Source organism: Brachionichthys hirsutus, chromosome 1 (genome assembly GCF_040956055.1).
Source record: "Brachionichthys hirsutus isolate HB-005 chromosome 1, CSIRO-AGI_Bhir_v1, whole genome shotgun sequence".
In the NCBI taxonomy this organism is placed as follows: domain Eukaryota; kingdom Metazoa; phylum Chordata; class Actinopteri; order Lophiiformes; family Brachionichthyidae; genus Brachionichthys; species Brachionichthys hirsutus.
In genome coordinates, this window is record NC_090897.1 from 4,099,182 (window position 1) to 4,119,516 (window position 20,335).

At 36.8% G+C, this 20,335-nt stretch overlaps 1 protein-coding gene across 1 annotated transcript in view; it reads right to left on the bottom strand.

Annotated features, from left to right (window-relative positions):
• Positions 1–16,483: 16,483 nt before the first annotated feature.
• Positions 16,484–20,335, bottom strand: part of LOC137897827 (protocadherin-9) — a 147,189-nt gene continuing 143,337 nt past the window's right edge. The window contains exon 3 of the mRNA XM_068741907.1: positions 16,484–16,854. Coding sequence (XP_068598008.1) covers positions 16,484–16,854 — 371 coding nt within the window. The remainder of the gene's footprint in view (positions 16,855–20,335) is intronic.

The following is a 20,335-nucleotide window of genomic DNA, read 5'->3' on the forward strand; positions in this document are numbered from 1 at the left end:
AATGTCTTTCAATGTGACACAATTTCATTGTACTCCACTTCCTAAATAATAAATATTATTTTCCAAAAAATTGTCAGTGGTGTGAAATGCATGCTTGAAATTCTGAAAGTAAAGCATTAAATGCACAGAGCTGAATGTATGCAATGCAATCATATGCAAACATTAGTAAAATAATTTCTCCACACAGACCAAGTCGTAGCCAAATAAACCATGCACAAGTCTTGTATGCGGGTATAATTGCATTTTTATTGCCCGATTTCAAGATGGCAGCTCACGGGCCATTTCCCAATGTTTATTCTTTTTTTTTTATGTGTGTGGGAGCCGAAAGCATGACCATATGCCTTTATGTACATGAGTATGATAAAAGCTTGTGATAAAGTGTGAATAGCCAGTGAGAGCAAGTGAAGTGAGAGACTATTCCCAACATAATTTTTAATCATTCTGTGGCAAAAGGAAAATGCAGCCTCATGGGTAGTATGGGTACTGCAGTTAGCAGAAGCTAACGTAGCATTGACAGTTTCTCCCTTGTGCCGGTCTTAAGCCTGGATAAAGAGAGTTGCGTCAAGAATGGCAACCGCCATAAAATTTGCCACAACTGAACATGCAGATCAGCGTAAATAAGAAAGTCATACCGGATCGGTCGAGGGCCAGGCTAACAACGACCGCTGCTGGAAATTGGATTACTGCGGGTCGAAGACAGAGACGAAGAAGAGGAGGAAGACGGGTGCATCAACAGCGCGCAAAGAAGGAATGGAAGAGTTTAAGACAGAGTAGGGACTTTGACTGTTGGGACGATGACGGGAAAAGCTAGAGAGCTAGTGGGCATGATGATGAGGAGAAAGGTTGATGTGTCCTGTGTCCACGAGACCAAGTGGAAAGGAAGCAAGGCTAGAAGCTTAGGTGCAGAATTCAAGTTGTTTTATAATGGAGGAGGTGGAAAGAGGAATGAAGGAGGGGTTATCTTGGAGGAAGAGTTTTGAGTAAAGTGTCCCAGAGGTGAATGGAGTGTGTTTCGACACAAGCTATAATACTGTCCATATGGACGAAGCCTTGGATATACTTGAGAGCCGCCATCAGGAGATGACCATCCTGAATCTGTAATTTGTCCCCTAACACTTCTGGCAAGGTTGCTTCCATGTGGTCAGGTGTACGGGGGCTTGGCCAGTCGATGTTGAGCTTCCTTGCACACTAAGGAGTCTGGCATACAGGTCAGTGAAAATTGCCACTGCCAGATGGTACCTATCCACTCGGGACTAAGGACACAGACATGCTGGTCACAGTTTAACTTTGGAGGTTGCATATTCAGGCATTATTCAATGCTTGATTACATGCATCATTTATCCCAATTATGTCTTGATAAAAGTTCGATGCAAAACACAGAACAAGCATGCTGAATATTAAAACTTTGCCCTCTCTCATCTTACCAATGCCAAAGAGAGGAATGAGGCACAGGAAAGACTAGAAACAGGGAATTTAACAGCATCAAATAACTGATGAATTAATACGCACATTCTGGTTTTCAAAGTTGAGCCTGCGTGGGTACAAACTGAAAATAAAACAAGCCGGAAGGTTGAGATTAAAGAAGATAAAGACAAATATAGCAATGATAACACATCTACAAATGTAATATTTATTTTTTCCTTTTAGCTGTAAAGTAATGGTATTTGCCGGCAAACAAATACTTTGCTCTTTAAACACCTCCTAATCATTCTATGATCTAATCGGCATTAAGATGAAATTAACCATCTCAAATGGTGAAACGATCTCTCATATGTGTGTTAGCAGGGATGAATTTCATTGATTTTGTTGCCTGTCCACACCAGACATGCAGCTTTGATATAGGGACAAAAACAGAGATTGAGGGAAGGGAGTTCAAATGTGGCAAAGGTATCCGGTTTACCTCAAACAGGAAGTGTTGGTATTTTAATGATGTGAATCTGATGTCATGGCTCACCAGGGATGGATTTCAGACTGACAGTTAATTAAATATATTGACAGAAACCTGACACGTTAGGAAAAGTGACATGTAAGAGGTTGGCAAAAAGAGTTTACTCAATAAACCTCTATGCTGTACCTCAAAATGAGACATGGATGTTGTTTATCAATCAAGTCTGGGAGGCCAGCTTTCCCATCGGATGTTGTGACTTTGTGGATGAATGTTAAAGTGATCTTCAGATACTTCAACAATGTGAGCTGCTGTTACCTGATGACTCGATTAGTATTAGGAACACATTATGTAATGTTTGGTATAGCTAAATATTATCTTGGGAAATTGATTACTTGGTAGACTAACTCAGAATTCAAATGTAGCACAAGCATGATCCATGTACAGTAGGTTAATGCCTCCATAATTTTCTGATAGCTATGCCTAGGCCTTAACTTATTACACCTTTAATTTTTACCACTTGAACTAAAAGTAAATCTTTTGAAGTTGTGCGTCCTCCACCCCCCCCAAAAAAAGTACATTAAACTTATGATGACATACTTCATATACACAAAGACTTTGTTTCTAATTTAATGTAAGCTGCAGGATATAATAAAAAGAAAGCAATGGAAAAATAATAATGCTCGATCCCACTTTGCCAGCACCAGTGGGCTGATGTGTTTGAGAATGCATCCACATTTCTGATTGGATTATGTGAAATCAAAATTGAATTCTAAATCCATTTAACTTAGACTCTGTGAAGACTACCCAGGGACAGAGACATCATTAGGAATATTAATTGTATTAAATAATTTAAAAAAATAGCCTTCTCCTTGGGGTAACTCGGATTTCAAGACAGTGGAAGTAGATTTAGAGATGGAAAAAATGAAGGTTGTGGGAGACAGACAGAGGGGGCAGAAGACAAATGCAGGGGGAAATTCATCGGTTTCTTTACTGACATTGGCACATTTTCTTTAGCTTGTCAGGAAAAGTGTGTTGTATACATCGCTTAGTGGCTTTAGGGATTAACCAGAAATCCAGATTAGTGTCAGGCCATCTACTTTTGAATATTTGTGTGAACCCGGAAGATTTGGCTAAATATCATCACTGTAAAGGGACGTGTCAGGAATTTTTTGAGCATTTCGTCAGCATAGCATTCTTAAACTCTGAGGTTACTTTACTTTTTTGTATTATTCATTTCAGTCTTTGCGAAAGCCTTGATTGATTCAAACATTTGTCACTTTGGGACTATTGTATGAATGTGTGGGTATGCATTTTGTGCTGCTGCTTGTTGGGAGTTAGATTTTGAAAACAAATTACTTGTATTTTGTACAGGTTTAAAATTGGGAACTCAAATTAAACCAAAACAGTAATTGTTAGTTGTTACGTTGAAATTAAGTCAAGAAAACATGTATTTTTTTAATAGCTGAAATTATTTTAAACACACACGATTGATCATTTTAACTTGAATTAAAATAAAGCTGACAGATATAACAATCAATAATATATTTATTTTGTCAATTAAATTACTGATAATGTTTAGAAATTATGCCACATATAATATGACATCAAAAACAAAATGCTAATTTTATGCTGAACAAGAGTTTTGTTCTCCTTACCCTGAATTTCAATGAAATCATTCTGAAGGTGGCATCACAATGTTGCAATAGTGAGAAAACCATAACAATCAAGCTCATTTCCTGCCGACATTCACCATAAAAACTCTGTGAACACATCAAGTGATCCCAATTGACAGTTTCCAGGAAATTGTTTCCGACACCGTCTTCAATTCCCAGTGCTGAGCACATTATTGTAATGTAAAAAAAAAAAACCATTTCAAGCACTGGGGAGTAAACTGAGGGTAAGAATAAATAATAAACTGCATGGGATGTCAGAGTAAACAGCATCTTAATTGTATTTGGGATTTAAACAAAAATACTGTATAAGAATCAGCCAGTAACTTTTATACATTTTACAAGGCAATGCAATTTTAAAATAAAAACTTAACAAAAATGCAATTCAGAATTTTTAAATACATTTTCAGATAGATTTCTTCATATACTTCATCAATTAAAGGAATTTATTTCAGACTTTTGTGCACTGCAGCAAGTGATGTGACAATATTATAGGGCAGAGAATACTTTTAGTGTTGAATTTGTATTCTATTAATGTGAACCATTAATATCAAAGCCTGATGGAAATCATTCCCTAACCTTTACCAAAATGCTTCTGTAACAAAACCCTATAAACATGAAGGTATTAGCTTTTCAGCAATGATGCTGTTTATTTGCCACTGGCTTAATCCCACCACTGACTCCTATAGAAAAGTAATTTCGTAAAAAATAATAGATCTCAAAAAAAACATTAATTATCCTAATGATGACATTTTACCCTAATTTCATGTTTCAGCAGTGCATTGTTATGCACTAATATGTGCAAAGTCTTTTCACTAAGACGTATGTATCAAGAGTTACACAAATCTAAATGATGGGCAATAAAGGCATGTATACAGCTTTAAGATTACAACGGAATAAAATACGATTTCTCATTGAGAGATGCCTGCGATAGAAAAAGCAAGAAAATGAACTTATTTACTTGATACACTTGAGGTTTTTATTGCCACGTGCACATTTCTTTGTAATTTTATGAAAAATATTTGGCGAGAGAGTCTCGATTTTTTGACATAGGTATTGACTGTATCAAGGCCAATATTAATTGCCTCTTTCTAATCAATGAAAACCTGAGCTACAAGTGACTGAATAGTGCTACTGAATCTAAGAGCACTCTGACTGCATATAAATAGTCCTTTATGTGCTTTTAGAAGATTTCTCTTCAGATTCAGTCATCATAATTTAAACCAAAGTTTCATTTCCCTGCCCAAATACAGACATTTGAAATGCTTCCTCTCACATCAACTTTTGACTGAATTTAAATGGAATTAGCGGTAATTGTGCTGGCTTTGAGGATTTTGTTTTTTTTTTAACTTAACGTAGGGTCTTTTAAATGCCTGAAAGACAGGTAAGATAAGCGGCTCCCATTAAAATCTTCATGAAAAGACCGTGGTGGAGCATTACTAGAAATAAGTGCTTTTAGTCATTCACATGCTAATTATTGTACAATGAGTTTTCACTGACTACAACTGTGACATTTGACTTGAAGTAGATTGATCAATTAACATGCAGTAAATGTGGAGGCCACAGCATTGCATCATGGGATGGATTCATTCACTGTCACAATGTGATTTTACTGCCCGTGTGTGTGTGCTAAAGATATGACAAACTTAAATACACATGATTTTATTCAGGTGGTAGATTTATGCCAATTACAATGGTTGCTGTTTTTACAGATCTGTACAAAACACACTTTGATCTTATTTCCTGGTTTTTATTTTATTCTAAATGAATAGACAAGCTTGTTTCATTGTTCAGAAACTGTTCTGACAGCCTAGATAATTTGTTTGAGTGCACAATCATTCATTGTACTGTAAAGTTTTTGTCTAGAAACAATGGGAAAAATCATGACAGTTTATGTGTTAAGATTGTGTAGAGGAGACATTTTTATCTGTCACTCAATGTCTCTATCACACTTGAACATACACACAGAAACTCATGCGCACACACACACACAGCAGTGCAGATATGTAAAAGAAGGTTTATAGATTACACATGAAAAAGCACCAAGATGAGTGAAAAACACATGACAAGCAGTCCACTGGCATGTTGCGGACATTGATTTGTCTTTTTGACCAGCAAGAAAATTCATGGTGCATTTCTTCATTCTGTCTTATATGAACACACATTAAAATATAACATGAAGCGTCTCGATTAGGAGCCTGCTCGTCCATGTAACAATGCATCCTGAATTCAATATGTTTTTGATTCCTCTTCCTTAAATGACCGGTAGGAATATTTTTCGAAGGACAAAGAATAAAAACGAGGCCAACATAGCATTTAATTTTCTTAAATCATTATAATTCAGTTAAATCAAGGTTACTCATCCGGAGGTGCTCAAACAAAAATGATCTTACAGAGTTCAAATAAAATATGTCCCTTCTTTGCATGTTTTTAGTAAAGTTATTAAGATATAACTCATTAATACTCTTCCTTTTATCCTATCTTCATACTTGGTCTGAAAAACATAATCTCTGAGGAGAACCAATGAGCATGAATCATTCTCTGCGCTGCATCAGCATCGCCATCACTATCACCACCTTAATGGTATGCAAAGAACAAAAAGGGCTTTTCCTGACCTTGTGCTTCGTTTGTAATCTCCTTTGTGGAAATTACACTCTCACTTTATGAATATATTGTAATTAGGCATATGTATTCTAACAGGCAGTAAGATATAGTTTCTGCCTAATCTCTCATTTATATGCAAAGGAGTGCCAGTTAAAGAGCTTAGACTTCCTTCCGTCTTACTTATTCCTTTTCTCCCTCATCAAGTTACTTTTTTTCTTGGGCTGCTGTTTCATTTGCTCTCTTGTCAAAGAAGAGTAGTCTATTATGAACTCTTTCGAGGTTGTTCATGTTTAGTGTCAATGGTCTAATTCTTTAAAAACACTATAATGTCTAATATCTAACTTTTAATTTTACCATTGTCATCCTGAATTAAGAGATGACATATATTAAAATGTTAAGTCATCAAAGGCAACACTTGTAATAGTAGAATTTATCAGATTCATAGAAAGCAATATCAGGATAAAATGCTTCAAAATTCTATGAAAAGTTCTGAACATATGTACTATGATTTTATGATGTTACTCTGTGCAGGCATTTTGTATTTCAGTTTGTAATTACTTTGATGCAGATGCCTATTTTATTCATTTTGAGTCACTCTAAGTGTTCCAAGTTTAGCAATATATTATTGACTTGTGTAATCCAAACCCCAACCCAAAAAAGCCCGAGGAAGGAAGTAACCTTAGATAGATTAGATGGCATGTATATATAGATATATGCATAATAAAATACTAATAAAAACAACATTTGAAAGAAAAAATAAAGCATTTACAGTTGATTTAGTTTCTATACAAAATAAGTGGGTTGCTGAAATAGCAAATAATATGTTGTATAGTGGTACAGTTGAACTTTATACACAAATGAACAGAGCACGCCAATTAACCAGAGCCCATATTGTCAAATTAGGCTGTCAGTCAAGAGTAGTTACCACAAAACACTGGTTCTGTTTGAGTTTTTGCCAAAATGCATCATTCTGACTTAATTGAAAAGTCTGATGAAGATTTCATGAGTGGAGAGATCTCATCCAACGATTTGGCATGAAAACACATATCAGAAAATAAGAAAAGAGAATGGGCTCACTCCCTCATGAATAACTGCAGAAAGCTTTCAGCTGTTGGAAATTAAGCTCAAAACAAGTTCATTTATTCCCAGACGTGTTCAATTGATTTTGCACCTCGACTTCAAAGCAGTAGTGCACCGCCTCTGTGGGCAATGTTGGGAGAGGCAGAGGCCTCGGATGGCTGGTTTTGGTAAAGCAGATCAAATTCCCACCTATCAGTTAAGCAACTGTCGCTCAAACCACAATTAGTATTCATGGCAATTCCATTGATTTCTTATGCTATCAGGTGACTACTTCAGGCACACCAAATTAAATAATTACATTTACACTTTAAAATATTTTTTACCACAACTGCAGATGTGAAACACTATCAGCATCAAAGATTAGTTATATCAGATGTCTCTTATTTACACCCTTAGGTTTGCTAATCATGTAAAACAACAATGACAATGGACCCGACACATGCAGGCCTACTCTGTAGAAATATGATGACGAGAGAAGATCTGGACGATACAAACACTTTTTCAAAGATGTGCAATTCAAGGAACTCCTGCAAGATCAAATGCATGATGACTTTGAAAATCTTTATTTTTTTTAATTGTCAACCAATCGTGACATGTTTTCATCAGCGTTTCAAATAGAAACAAAAAAGGGTCACTGCAAGAAGTGTAGTATTTGCAAGCTCAAATAAATGTTTTGACTCATCCACCCCAAACCCTTTTTCTTAGTTATTTATGTTCAGAGACCTATTTTTGGCTCAATGTCACAAACAAGCCAAGTCAACGAAGTCCACTCCTCCATTTTCTTCAGTGACTGAAGTCTGCTTTATGGCACATTTGAATAATCTTTTTTTCTACATGAGCATCAATTGATTTTTATCGTTTGTTTATCTGCCACTAGCTTGATTGCTGAATTGTGGATGGCACTTCTGCATGTGCTTTGCTGTCAAATGATTGTGTGTAGTTGTGAGAATTATGATACAATTGTTTTATCTGGCAGAGTTGTTCCTGCACTTTTAGTCATTGCATAGACATGGTTAGATTTGTACATTTGAGCCTTTTTTAGCCCATACTGTATATCCTGTAGTTATAACTGTGACAGTGTGTTGTGGCACCAGGTGCTTAAACCTTGAGATTGTAAACTAATCAAAAACACTTGTTCAAAAGATTTCATAGGTTTTCTTGGTGTAAAATTAGAAATGACACTACACACCAAATAGCCAGAACCTGAGCACCAGAAGCCTTTGTTGGGAGTGGAATTTGCAGTGTGTGCGAAGACACTTCTGCAGCCACTCAACTCCAAACTTTTCCAATTTACTTGTTGTTTTCCGATGGTAGGCAGGAAGAGTAAAGCCAGAAGGGCAAGCATTATATGCGACATGAGGAAATTGTATCACGCCATTCTCTGGCAAGGCGCTGTGTACGTCTTCACCGTTAGCCCGAGGAGGATTGCACTGTAGACAATTGGCCAATACACCCGCTAAATCCCCAGGCCAGTTCAAGAATTGAGAAATGAAGTTGATAAATGCCAGAAGCAGCTTGCAATTCCCCACACACTCACCAATGCAGAACTCGCTGCATTAATAAGCGACAGTTACTATTGATTCTGATGAAAGCTGAATCCAGTGAGTCAGCACTAAAGACCACTTATAATGCCGAAAAATGCCAAGGAATTAAGGGTAGGTTGTAAAAAGTAAGTTGCAATCTGTGGGGAATCTCTAATGCTAATAAAACAATTGAGAACTTGTTAAAATGTAAACAAATAAGAGACACTAAAAAAAGACACAAGGCAAATCTGCATGCTGCCATGTTGGATTCTAAAGTGTCTTTATTTACAAGTTATGGGTATTAAAAGAAGGTCCTGATGACAATGTGATGGATGCACTTGGAGTGTCACATAGCAGCTATTAGAAGTGAAATAGCACGCCCTGGATTTTTCATGTTCAGATTGTATTGGCAGAAATTTTTATATAATCATGTACCAATTGGTGAAAGACCTTAACTGAATTCCACTATTTTGCCATGTAGCCCCGAAGAGACAAACTAATCCATGACAGGAATGGATTACTTTTTCCAAGGTTATTACAGAAAAGAAGAAGCCTCTTCTTTAGTTCAGTTTATTTCAGCACTGAAGATGCATATTGGATTAAAGTGAAATGTATTCAACCTATCCTAAGCAAGTCCAGCGCATCCTTTTTTTGATCTTCTTGATTTACCTCGACTTGGATGACTGAGAACCTTCACAAAGACACACACATAAGTACTACGCAAGCACACAGAGATAATTAGGTAAAGGGGCTAGTAGTTTAAATGTATTGATTCAAAATTCTAATTTGATTTTTTTTAGTTCAAGGTCACAACAGAAGCACAGTGGAGGTGAGATGCATGGGTGGTGGAAGATCCAGCAAATTATAGAACATGTTCTAATTATTGTGCCAATAAGTCTCTCAACGTCCTTACTTTTTCTTTTTTGGGGGGGGGGTGGGGCGTCTAATTTGACATAGTTTCAGAAACTTCAGTATAAAAGCCAAGCCATTGTATAAATTAATTCATAGCAAAGATGCAAAAGTAGTGGAGTTTCTTTATACTGCTGGAATTTAACATTTTTTTCTTGTGTGAAATTTAAAAAAAAAAAAGGTCATTTAAACAAACACCTTCAGAGGGAAATCATGCTTACTTTCTGTGAAAAATACAGTCACTGGATGCCTTTTAGAGCCTTCTTTATTTACCTCAACATTTAGAATACCCCTACTTCTGAAATCACAACATCACAACAATCTGGCAAAGGTGTGTCGTCTGAGCTGAGTATATGTAGTGTCCGGGCTGATGACAGATTAGCTGCAGGTGAGCCTGGGAGCACAGGTGACCGGAATGAGCTGATTGCAGGAGGAGGATCTGGAAGATAGGATAAGCACACACTCAAGCTGTGACACTCTTTATGTTAATAAAATATAACATTGCTGTTGTAAATTTGTTACAAATAAAGAAAACTTTATTTTTAAATCCTGGGTTTAGAGTTTATTCTTTGTTTCAGTAAAATGTATATTGTGGCACATGCCACAGTATATAATGAATAATAAAAACTGATTATAGTCCAATTCTAACACAGATCTACAAAGATCTACTCTGTGCATTCTTTTCTTACTGACTTTCTTGTTGAGCATGATTTTTAATCACATATATGATATATCATACTCATAATAAATATTTGTTACTGAGCTACAAATTGATATTTTTAAATCCGATGCATCTGAATAATTATATTTGTTGTTCTTGTTTTTGTATAAGACAGCATTCGTAAAGCCAACAGATCACAAACACATTGATCTTCACTAGCTGCATCAAAGCAGTTCGCTTGGGGCCCCAGTCATTACAAGGTACCAAAGCAAAGGCAGTAGCAGGTGAGAAACAAACTGGTTAACAACCTCTTCCAACACAATGTATTTAAAGACAGCTGGTGTTGACAGGAATCCTTTTGAGATTGCGTTGGTGGACAGGTATGAGTGTGCTCTACTGGCGTCTGACTTCTCCTTTCCTCTCCTGTGTACAGATTTACTACAGACCACAGAGGTTAATCAACAATCCCTCCCTGATCCCTATCTTTCATCTCAGGCCTCTGTTCAGAGCCCAGGCCTCATCTGGAGGGAATATTGGCAGAGTGTTTGTACTCTGATTGGCTTCGGGGGAGTGATCCATACAGATGTGTCTGTTGTGCCCATGTGGATCAGATTTCTGGAGGGGCCAGGACAGACTGAAGCTGATCAAATCTTTCTTTAATTGACCTTTTGGTCGAGGGGGGGGGGGGGGGTGACGCTTCCAAAAAAAACCTCTTGTCCAATGAATAATTTTGTCATCTGAATTCGAACATTGCATTAATTCATATGAGGGCCTGAAGTACCAGTATAGGTGCAGTGAAATCTGCATACAGGAGCTAAATTTAATTAATTCATTTGGATGGCTGGAATGTGCATGAAAATGTAAATATGCTGTAGACTTGTAGGACATCAGAGGTGCTCTGTGCATCATCATTGTGTAATTGCCCTACGGACTTTAGACAAGCTTTTTAATCTACGTTTCGATTGCTTTCTGATGTGTCAAGAGGGCAACAAGCGAACAATGCATCTTGACGCATCTCACTCAAAGACAGCACTCCTGTTGAAACACAACATAAGTACATTTGCTACTTACACAACATGGGTAGTGTGAGCAAAACCGGCGATGAGAGGCTGTGTTGTGAGTTGCATCATTTTGCACCGACCGGGCATAAGACTGATCACTTAGGTTGGTTTAGACCAGAGGTGGGCAAACTTTTTGACAGAGGGGCCGGACCAAGAACAGATGGATGGAGTATAATATGAGCTAATATGAATGACACATGAAAGCTATTGCAGTAAAGTATGTGGCCTTTTACAGGTAGCATTACAGGGAAAAGTTCAAATGAATGAGGTTTAATTATAAAACAATTTTATTTAATGATATAATTTGGACAAGTTTGGCAGGCCGGATTAAAAAGACTAACGGGCCACATATGGCCCCCCGGGCCTGGGTTTGCCCATGCCTGGTTTAGACTATTCTCTAATAAAAAATAATTCTACTATTTTTTATTAAACTGCACCCTTTAGTGTTCTTTCAATGTTTTTTTTTTTACCTGCAGTGTTTTACAGCAGCCACAGAATGCAATGGTTCAAATGACTCGGATTTGTGGTGAAAGGTCAGAGAAGCTGGTCGTGATGTCTCTCCTGGCAACACCCTAATATGTAGTTGTGTGTGACACATTTCATGTTGTGTTTCAATTGACCACCCCCTTCAGTTCAGGATGCATATTGGTCAATATATTGTCAGACTATTTATTTAAATGGAAACTATTGAGCTCATTGGTTTCTTTGCATCGGTCTCTGGAAGGCTAACCATACACACATAGAGACATCTCTAAAGGTTGTTCTGTCAAGCCTGTGCAAGACGGTGATTTTGAAACATCAGTGCTCTCTCTCATTTACATTTTTAAACTGATTTCCATGGTACTCCAAATTCATGTGGCGTTGAAGACGAAGAACATTCTGTTTTTCTCTGACTCGTGAGGCAGCTGGAAATTGGAAATTGGAAATGGACATTTCTCATTTGATTTATCTGCAAGAGGCAGACAGTAATAGAAGAACTACCACGCATGTGTGTGCTCTCCCTTTGTCATAGCACAATGAAGCATTTGGAAGTCTACTATTTTTCAGGCTTAAAGTTTTTGTTTGAATAAGTGCAATGTGTATCTTAGCAGATTTTTTACATTTGTAAAATATGCTGTACATGTAATGTAAATGTAGATTTTCTTAAAATGTGTATTTAGATTATGTGTGAGCTAAAGACTTGCAAGTGTATTGGTATTAATGTAAATAAATCTAACCATGTTGTAGATACCTATTTAATTAGCTTAACTCTCAATTTAAAGCTCTACAGTATCTACATATGGATACATTTGTCTACAAGTTACATTTATATATAATCTTGTAAATCTGTTTTACAATTTCTGGAACTGGCATTTCTATATCTTAGCACATCTAGAGATGATTTTACACACTAACAAATCAGATTGCCCCCACAAACTTGCATGTAACACATAGTTGCTGTAATAATGACACCGATATTAAGGGTGGTTTTGATTCTCCCCCAAATTGCTTGAAATGTATGGCTGCCATTAATTTGGGCATTGGCATGTTTTGATAACGAGACTCTTTGGAATAAAATGATGCTAAACTAACTGACCTTTGGTGGCATTTGTTTGTGTTAATATTTCCACTGTTTCATTGTACATCATTTAAACAAGATTATTTTTTATTTTAAAATAAAAGTTTCAATGTTCAGTTTAACCTTGTCCCAGCTTTTTTTTTTTTCTCAAGAAATGCTCCTCCTGGTATTTAAGGATTGTCGGAATCTCTCCCGAAAGCATCATTTGAAATCATATGAACTCCAATATATTTGCCATTCATTAAAAAGCAGACATCCACTATGTGGGTGCAGGAGACAATGATCTGGTCAAGACGAACTCTTACCATCAACTGACACTGATTTATAAAGAAACATGGACTTTTTAGAAGTGAAGCGGCCAGTTTTACATCTTGGCATCCCACAGAGCTCCTCTTCCAGAAATTCAAATGGGAATCTCTTCTGACTGAAGATTTTTAAGCTTCCAAAGCCACAGGGTCTACCATACTGGTGAAGATTCAGAGTGAACTCTCTCACATTCCTCAAATGAAACGGAACTATTGCTGGAGTCTTGGAGGAGACTATCATTAATTAGTCCTCTCATTATCTTCAAATGTGGCCTTCACAATATGTAGATGGTGCCGTTTCTGTCCACTGTATCTTTGTGGAGAGTTGTCTCTTCTACTTGTCTAAAGTGCATGCCTGTGACTGATTCCCCGCTGAAGATTCACTCCGTTCCACTTTCTGCATCGAGGCTTCCCTGAGAAAATATTCTCAAAGCCATATAAAAAGGAAATGCGATTGGGAAGCTTTTTTCTTGGTGGTGGCGTGACACTAATTTACTTCCCCTCACACTTCCAAGGCAATTAGCTTTGAAGCTTCTGAGAAACTATTCTTGCCCAAGTCGATAGCTAGCATGGCAAATAAGAATTTAAGCAGGTCCACTGGGCGACAGTTGATAAATATATCAAATAAGGTTACAGTGAGAAAGAGAAACCTAAAAGAAGAAAGGATATATAATTACTTCACCAGTTATGCAGGGTGAATGGCCCTTCATTACTGGCCACTGGTAGGATGCTAATTTGCTGTTGATTTCCTGTGAGTTGAACTGCAATGGTTTCCAAACATCTATTGAAACGGAAAGAAATCATGTTTTGATTGTTGTATATATATTTTGAAGTTATATATATATAACATAACAAACAAATACTGTACCAGAGTATACTTACTTCCTCAATCAGCGCCTTTATATAAATAATGTGGGTAAAAAATATATAAATGCCTTATACCGTGCACTCTTGTGTACAGAGCAGAATTTAGAATAATAATTGTCCAACTTCATTATGATGTAGATTAATTGAATAAAAGAATACAATGTAATTAGGGTGAATCCATATCAATCCGTCCGTCCATCCATTTTCGGCTGTAGACGTCACAATCATCTCGTCTAGAGCCGCTTACCCGTCTTGCGGGTCACGCGTCTGCTGGAGCCTATTCCGGCGAAACGTGGGGTACACCCTGGGCAAGACGTCAGCACATCGCGGGTGAAAGACAGACATACACACACCTATTGACAATTTAGCTTGACCAACTCACTAAGCTGCATGTTTTTGGTGGTGGGAGGAAGCCGGAGAACCCGGAGAGAACCCACATGGACATTGGGAGAACATGCAAACTCCCCACAGAAAGGAATCGCACCTGTGACCTTGCTGTGAGGCAACAACACAACTCGCTTTGCCATCGTGCCAACCTATTTCCCATATAGATATAATACTAATAAAAATTATAATAATAACAGTAATATGGAAAGGAAATTCATCTACGTTTCATCTACACACAACAGACATTCTCATCTTGTAGACAAATTAAGCATACGCATAATTAAAACATTTATTGCAGTAGCTGTATACCTGTAACAAGGAGTAACTGTTTCACTATCTGTGATGTCAAACACCCTCACAACTGACAAACATACTGCGAGAAGCAAATCACTCCACCCCACCTAACTTCTTAATGTTGTGAACAAATATGAAAGTGCTTTACAAATGGAATGTTTCTTTAATGTACAAATCAACTCTATTCCAACAAAATAAAATGACACAAACAATAATAACGTTTTTTTTTGTTTTTTGCTATATCTTTTAGCATGCTGTTCCATTGACTAAGTTTCCTTCCATGCTGTGGAATAAAACAACATTGTTCAGTGAACAGTGGAATGACAGATGATCGCTTGTGGTTGATCAAATATCTGCACAGACCTTGTGTTTGTCTTCAACAACTTGATTTTGTACTTTGTACCTTGTGATTACGGTATGCTTTTAATATTTTGAATTTGGCAAACATTGAATGCATAGGCATTTAATTTTACGAAAGGATACTCTCTGCAGCCAACATGTTCTTGTCATTTAAATAAGCACAAATCAATGTTTGAAGAAACATCATGAAGGCACAGTGATGAAAGTGTTATCTTAAGCTGTGTTTTAAAAACACAGTCTGTGTGGAAATAATAATAATAATTATATATATTTATATACATATGTTGATAGATTGTGGTTACTACTGAGGGACTGCACTCAGTTCACTCCCAAGTTGAATAAAATCTATATAGTAATAAGATCAAAGCTAGATAAAACATTTAGCCATTTACAAATATATTGCTATGTAATTGTACTGAACACTTTCAAAATTTTGTATAGAGGAGCACTTTCAAAGCGTTTCATCTTTATAATGCACATAATGAGCACTGACCTCTTTCATACAAAATATTTTCCCCAAAAAACAAAAGGTTGCCGGTGACTTTGCAGTAGTTGAATATAATTATTAAGAAATAAGGGCAACAGTGCATATATTAAGGAAAGGGGAAAACAAATGTAAATCATAAATTCTCTTTAAAAGACGTGGTTTTCTTGTTGTTTTTGTACATTGTCATATTATAGATCTTTATCCAGTCGAAATCTAAAATCCTGGTAACAAGCCATTAAGATTACAACAGCCAAGAACTGCCCTATTCACTGTGGTTATTACAGGTACATGATAGTGGTTAATAAGTCTTATTTACAAACACGTAGACAATGACAGAATAAACAAGTGTCTACTAACTGTGACATTAAATCAACACTTTCTGAAACATAACTCAATTTTCTTTGTTTGTGTCGATTAATATAGTCCTGAACAACTCAATAACAACCACATCACAAATATTTGAATATACTTGTAAAATATCATCGTTTTTTTCTTTTTCTTTTTTTTTCATACTTTGTTTTCATTTTCTCCATTTTATGCATGTCCTTTCTCCAGTTGTCACACTTGAAGTGGACAAAAAATGTCACGCTGAAGAAATCCACAGAAGTTCATAAAAAAAAGAGCAAAGTTGACTTGTAGCAAACAAAGCATAAGCGTGATACTTGTGTGGCTTATATTGTACATGTGGCTGTCACACTGCAGAAGCATCAACTTAAGTGGCAAGAGATGAAACATGGAGGAAATTATAGAGGATAGACCAGATCTTTGTGTTATTGGGTAACTGCGTCACAATGTCAGGACATCTCACAGCAAAGAAGCAAGGTGTGACTTATAGCTGCTGGTCCTTTGGACTGTCTGGGCAGGAGGTCGACTGGCAGGACCTCAGGCTCACCAGCGGAATATCAGCCATGTTACTGCTGGTGAATTGTCCTTCTCCGCTTCCAAATTGCTTCCTGTCACCAAAAGGCTCTGACTTGCCACTTTGATTTTTCCAGGTTCTGGTCAGAGTATGCCCATTGAGGAGTTTGTCTTTGGGACCCCACTCCCTCTGAGATCCAAAACTGGACACAGGTGACTTTGGCTGCTGGTATGTTCCCAATGTCGGGGGCATCCAGCAGTTGTCTGAATGTCCCAGGACAAGGCATTCCTGTGTACACATCTCTGTTGCTTCCACAAGGCCACGGGGTCCTAAGAGGCCATCTGAAGAATAAGAAGGTTAAAAAAGTGTCAATTATCTGAAAAAACAACAATGTCCAACAATAACTACATATTTCACTTTATAGTAGTCATATGAATGATTCACACATTCCCTAAAAAGTGACAGCACAATGGAAAATGGATTTCAATGTTAGCAAGAATATTTGTTTGAACATCCAACGAACAGCATTGTCTGGGCAAATAAATGCCACAAACTGAGCCGGAAGAAAACCGGCTAAGTCAAATTTCCTTAAATTCTAATTTTCCAGCAAGGAGTTGGTAAGTATCTAATTAATAATATTGAAAAAGACCCCACATTTATCGAAACACATCCTCCTTGGCAGAGCTAATGAATGCTATGGATGGCGTCTTGAAAAAAAAAAAAACCTCACTTCTGAAAATGACATTGTGTACCAAAGGGAGCATTTTTGGAAAAAGAAGTGTATCCTTTATCCTGACACATTTTTTGTTACATTATACAATAGCTTCTTGTCACAGCTATGCCAGTATTATAAGTCTTCTCTTTTGGCACTTAAAATTATAGATTGATTTTTAGCCTCAAAAGAACCACTGCTGACTTCCTGCACAAGACATAACATTCATACTTATGTTACCAATTAATTAGATTACATTTTATCATCAATTATCAATGGAACAATTGGAATTCTTCATGCCAGCATGAATGGTTTCAGTATTCTCAGAAACTGCAGCGCTCCTGGAATTCTTTGGAATTGGAACTATCCATACAGTTTTATAGATCATCAAGGCAAAAAACAACAACATTCATGCAGTGACAGTTCTGCGTATGAAACTCCTCATTGATGTAAGAGAAAAGAGGAGAATGACCAGACTGGTGACAGGGAATCAATACAAACTCTAATTACCGTATGTTACAACAATGCTATATCTGAGGCTTCAGCTGGCATGGACTCACAAGAATAGGAAGATTTGAAATGCACTGCCTCGTCTAAAACATTTCCATCCCTGCCAGCAATATCACAATTAGGTGTAAAAACATTAGGCCATGGATCCACCTTGCCTTTTGTCATAAGAACAGGCTGGTGTGGGGGACATTTTCTTGGCACATAATAGGTCCCTAAATACCAAGTAAACATTGTTTAAATGTCACAGCCTACCTCGGTTTTGTTTCTGATCATGTGCATCCCTTTGCAACCACATCCTACTCACTGTCTAATGTGTAGCCACAGAAGCAAAAAAAACATTCATCATCTCAAACGGTTTCATTGAACATGACAGCAAGTTCACGGTGGTCAAATCACCGCCACGGTCACTACATCTCAATCTAAGACAGCATGTTTTGGATTCCACGGAAGGGGAGATTAGAAGCGTGAATTTGCAGCCCGACATATCGGCACAAACTGTCTGATTCAATCACCTAAACATGCACTTTTTTTCTTTTTCAAAATTATGTTTCAGCAGCAGCTCAATTCAGGCTGTGAGTAAATTAATGTTATGGGTTAAACGGTGCTGCAGAGTAGTTGAGGAGGGTTAGCCAAGATTAAAGTACGGGAATCATGACACAAAATCCCAATATCTGGTGTCAAGACCCTGATTACACAACAGCAACACCCGTGCAGCATACACACCCCAACCATCTCTCTGAATTGTCATTAGCACAAAGCCCAGTGAATAAATGAGAACAGCAGCAATTTGATTTATTCTAAAATATTTCAGTAACAGGCTAGTAGCATTGGAGACAGAATCAGTCATGTTAAAAATTAATTGTGCTGTTGTGTGAAGACCTGGCAACATTTCAAGTTCAATAAAACACAAACCAAACAAAATAATAAATACAAATAAATAAAAGAGTAAGAAATAGCATCGACTGGTTTCTTCTGCTAATTCAGAGACCTGGATGGCGTAAAGGCGCCATGAGGCTGAAAAATGAATGAGTTTGGAGAGCATGGAAGGTTAAGGATTTTGAGGGGAGATGAAAGGATGAATGACTTCTCTTTAGGGATGCCATTTCAGTCTACAGAAAAATGTGCAGTGTCGACATAATATACTAAATATATTGTATGTATATATTGTATACAAAAAAATACTGTATGATATATGAGGAATATTTTAGGTAAAACTAATTCCACACTAGAAATCATCCAGAAACAATAAAATCAAAATGTTCAAGGTGAGTTCGGATTAGAATTAGTCATCACTGAGATGTTTCTCTGTAAGTCATAGCCACCATCTGGCTTCTCCCATGAAAAACATGCATCATAAATCAGATATAAATAATCCTGTCAGTGCTTCAGGTGTCTTATTTATTTATTTATTTATGTTTTTATTTTATTTTATCTCATATAAAAACAAGCGTGCAAAATAAGACAGTTCTCTTATTAGACGCTACTAAAAAAAAGAATCAATGGACTCTCTAACAAACAGTTCTGTCTCTTTATATCAAGCTTAAAAGAGTGCTGAATCCATCTGTTTTGGTCCTAAAAAAGAACATTTATAACAATTTGCCCTGATTTTGTCCTTTTCCTTGACAAAAAAAAAATAACTAATCATCTGGTGGGTACACTCTGTAATATTTCAAATGGCTTATTTAGAATTCCTGCTTGGACCTGTTTTTCTTCTCATTAACGTTATACTGGATTCTGTCTATTTGTTGAGACTTATTACAGGAACTGCAAGTATTGAAAAACTTGTTTTCTATTGGGTCTGTTAATTGCTAAAAATACCATAAGTAGGATAAGTTATTTCATATTCCGTATAATTGCATCAACAAATTATTATTATTATGAAATTTGCTATTGTTGAGCTGAACAAATTTGTCTTTAAAGCCCCATAAATAACTGCACTTATTGCTAAATTTCAATAAAATAATAGTTTTCCAATTTAAAAAATAAACTTAGGGTTAGGCTGAGAAGATCTATCTGTCTGTCTGTATCTCTGTCTGTCTGCCTGCCTGCCTCAAACTCTGACAAATAATTCATACACAAAAGGCATGAAGTGCAAATGTTTTTTTAAAAAAAAGATTAATGTCAATAAGGAATAAACATAGTTTTTCCTTTATTTTTGTCTTTTATTTTTACTTACTCCTTTCTATCCTCATGGTAAAAACAGAGTCCACCTCTCATTTGTTGTTCAGTGGTTCTCCGGGTCTTTCTTGCGTTAGAGAATATGAATTGATGCAAGTCTACTTTCATAATAATATGCATTCATATTACACTAAGCCATGTGAATAAATTCAAGGCCTGCGCAGAGAGTCATTCACTCTTCTGCATAAATGTTTGAGTTTATCGCAACAGGCACACGTAATTGGCCTGTGAGGAGTCGAAGCAAGATACACATCACAGATGCAGGAAGAACCACAGAGCGCAATAACACATGGTGGCCCAGAGACAGCAGGATGAATTCCTGAGAATGAGATTGTAGATGATCTGGGGAGCTGATGGAAGAACGGGAACGGACTGCATGACATTCAGCATTGAGCAGAGGAATTATTTACAGACCTGATAAT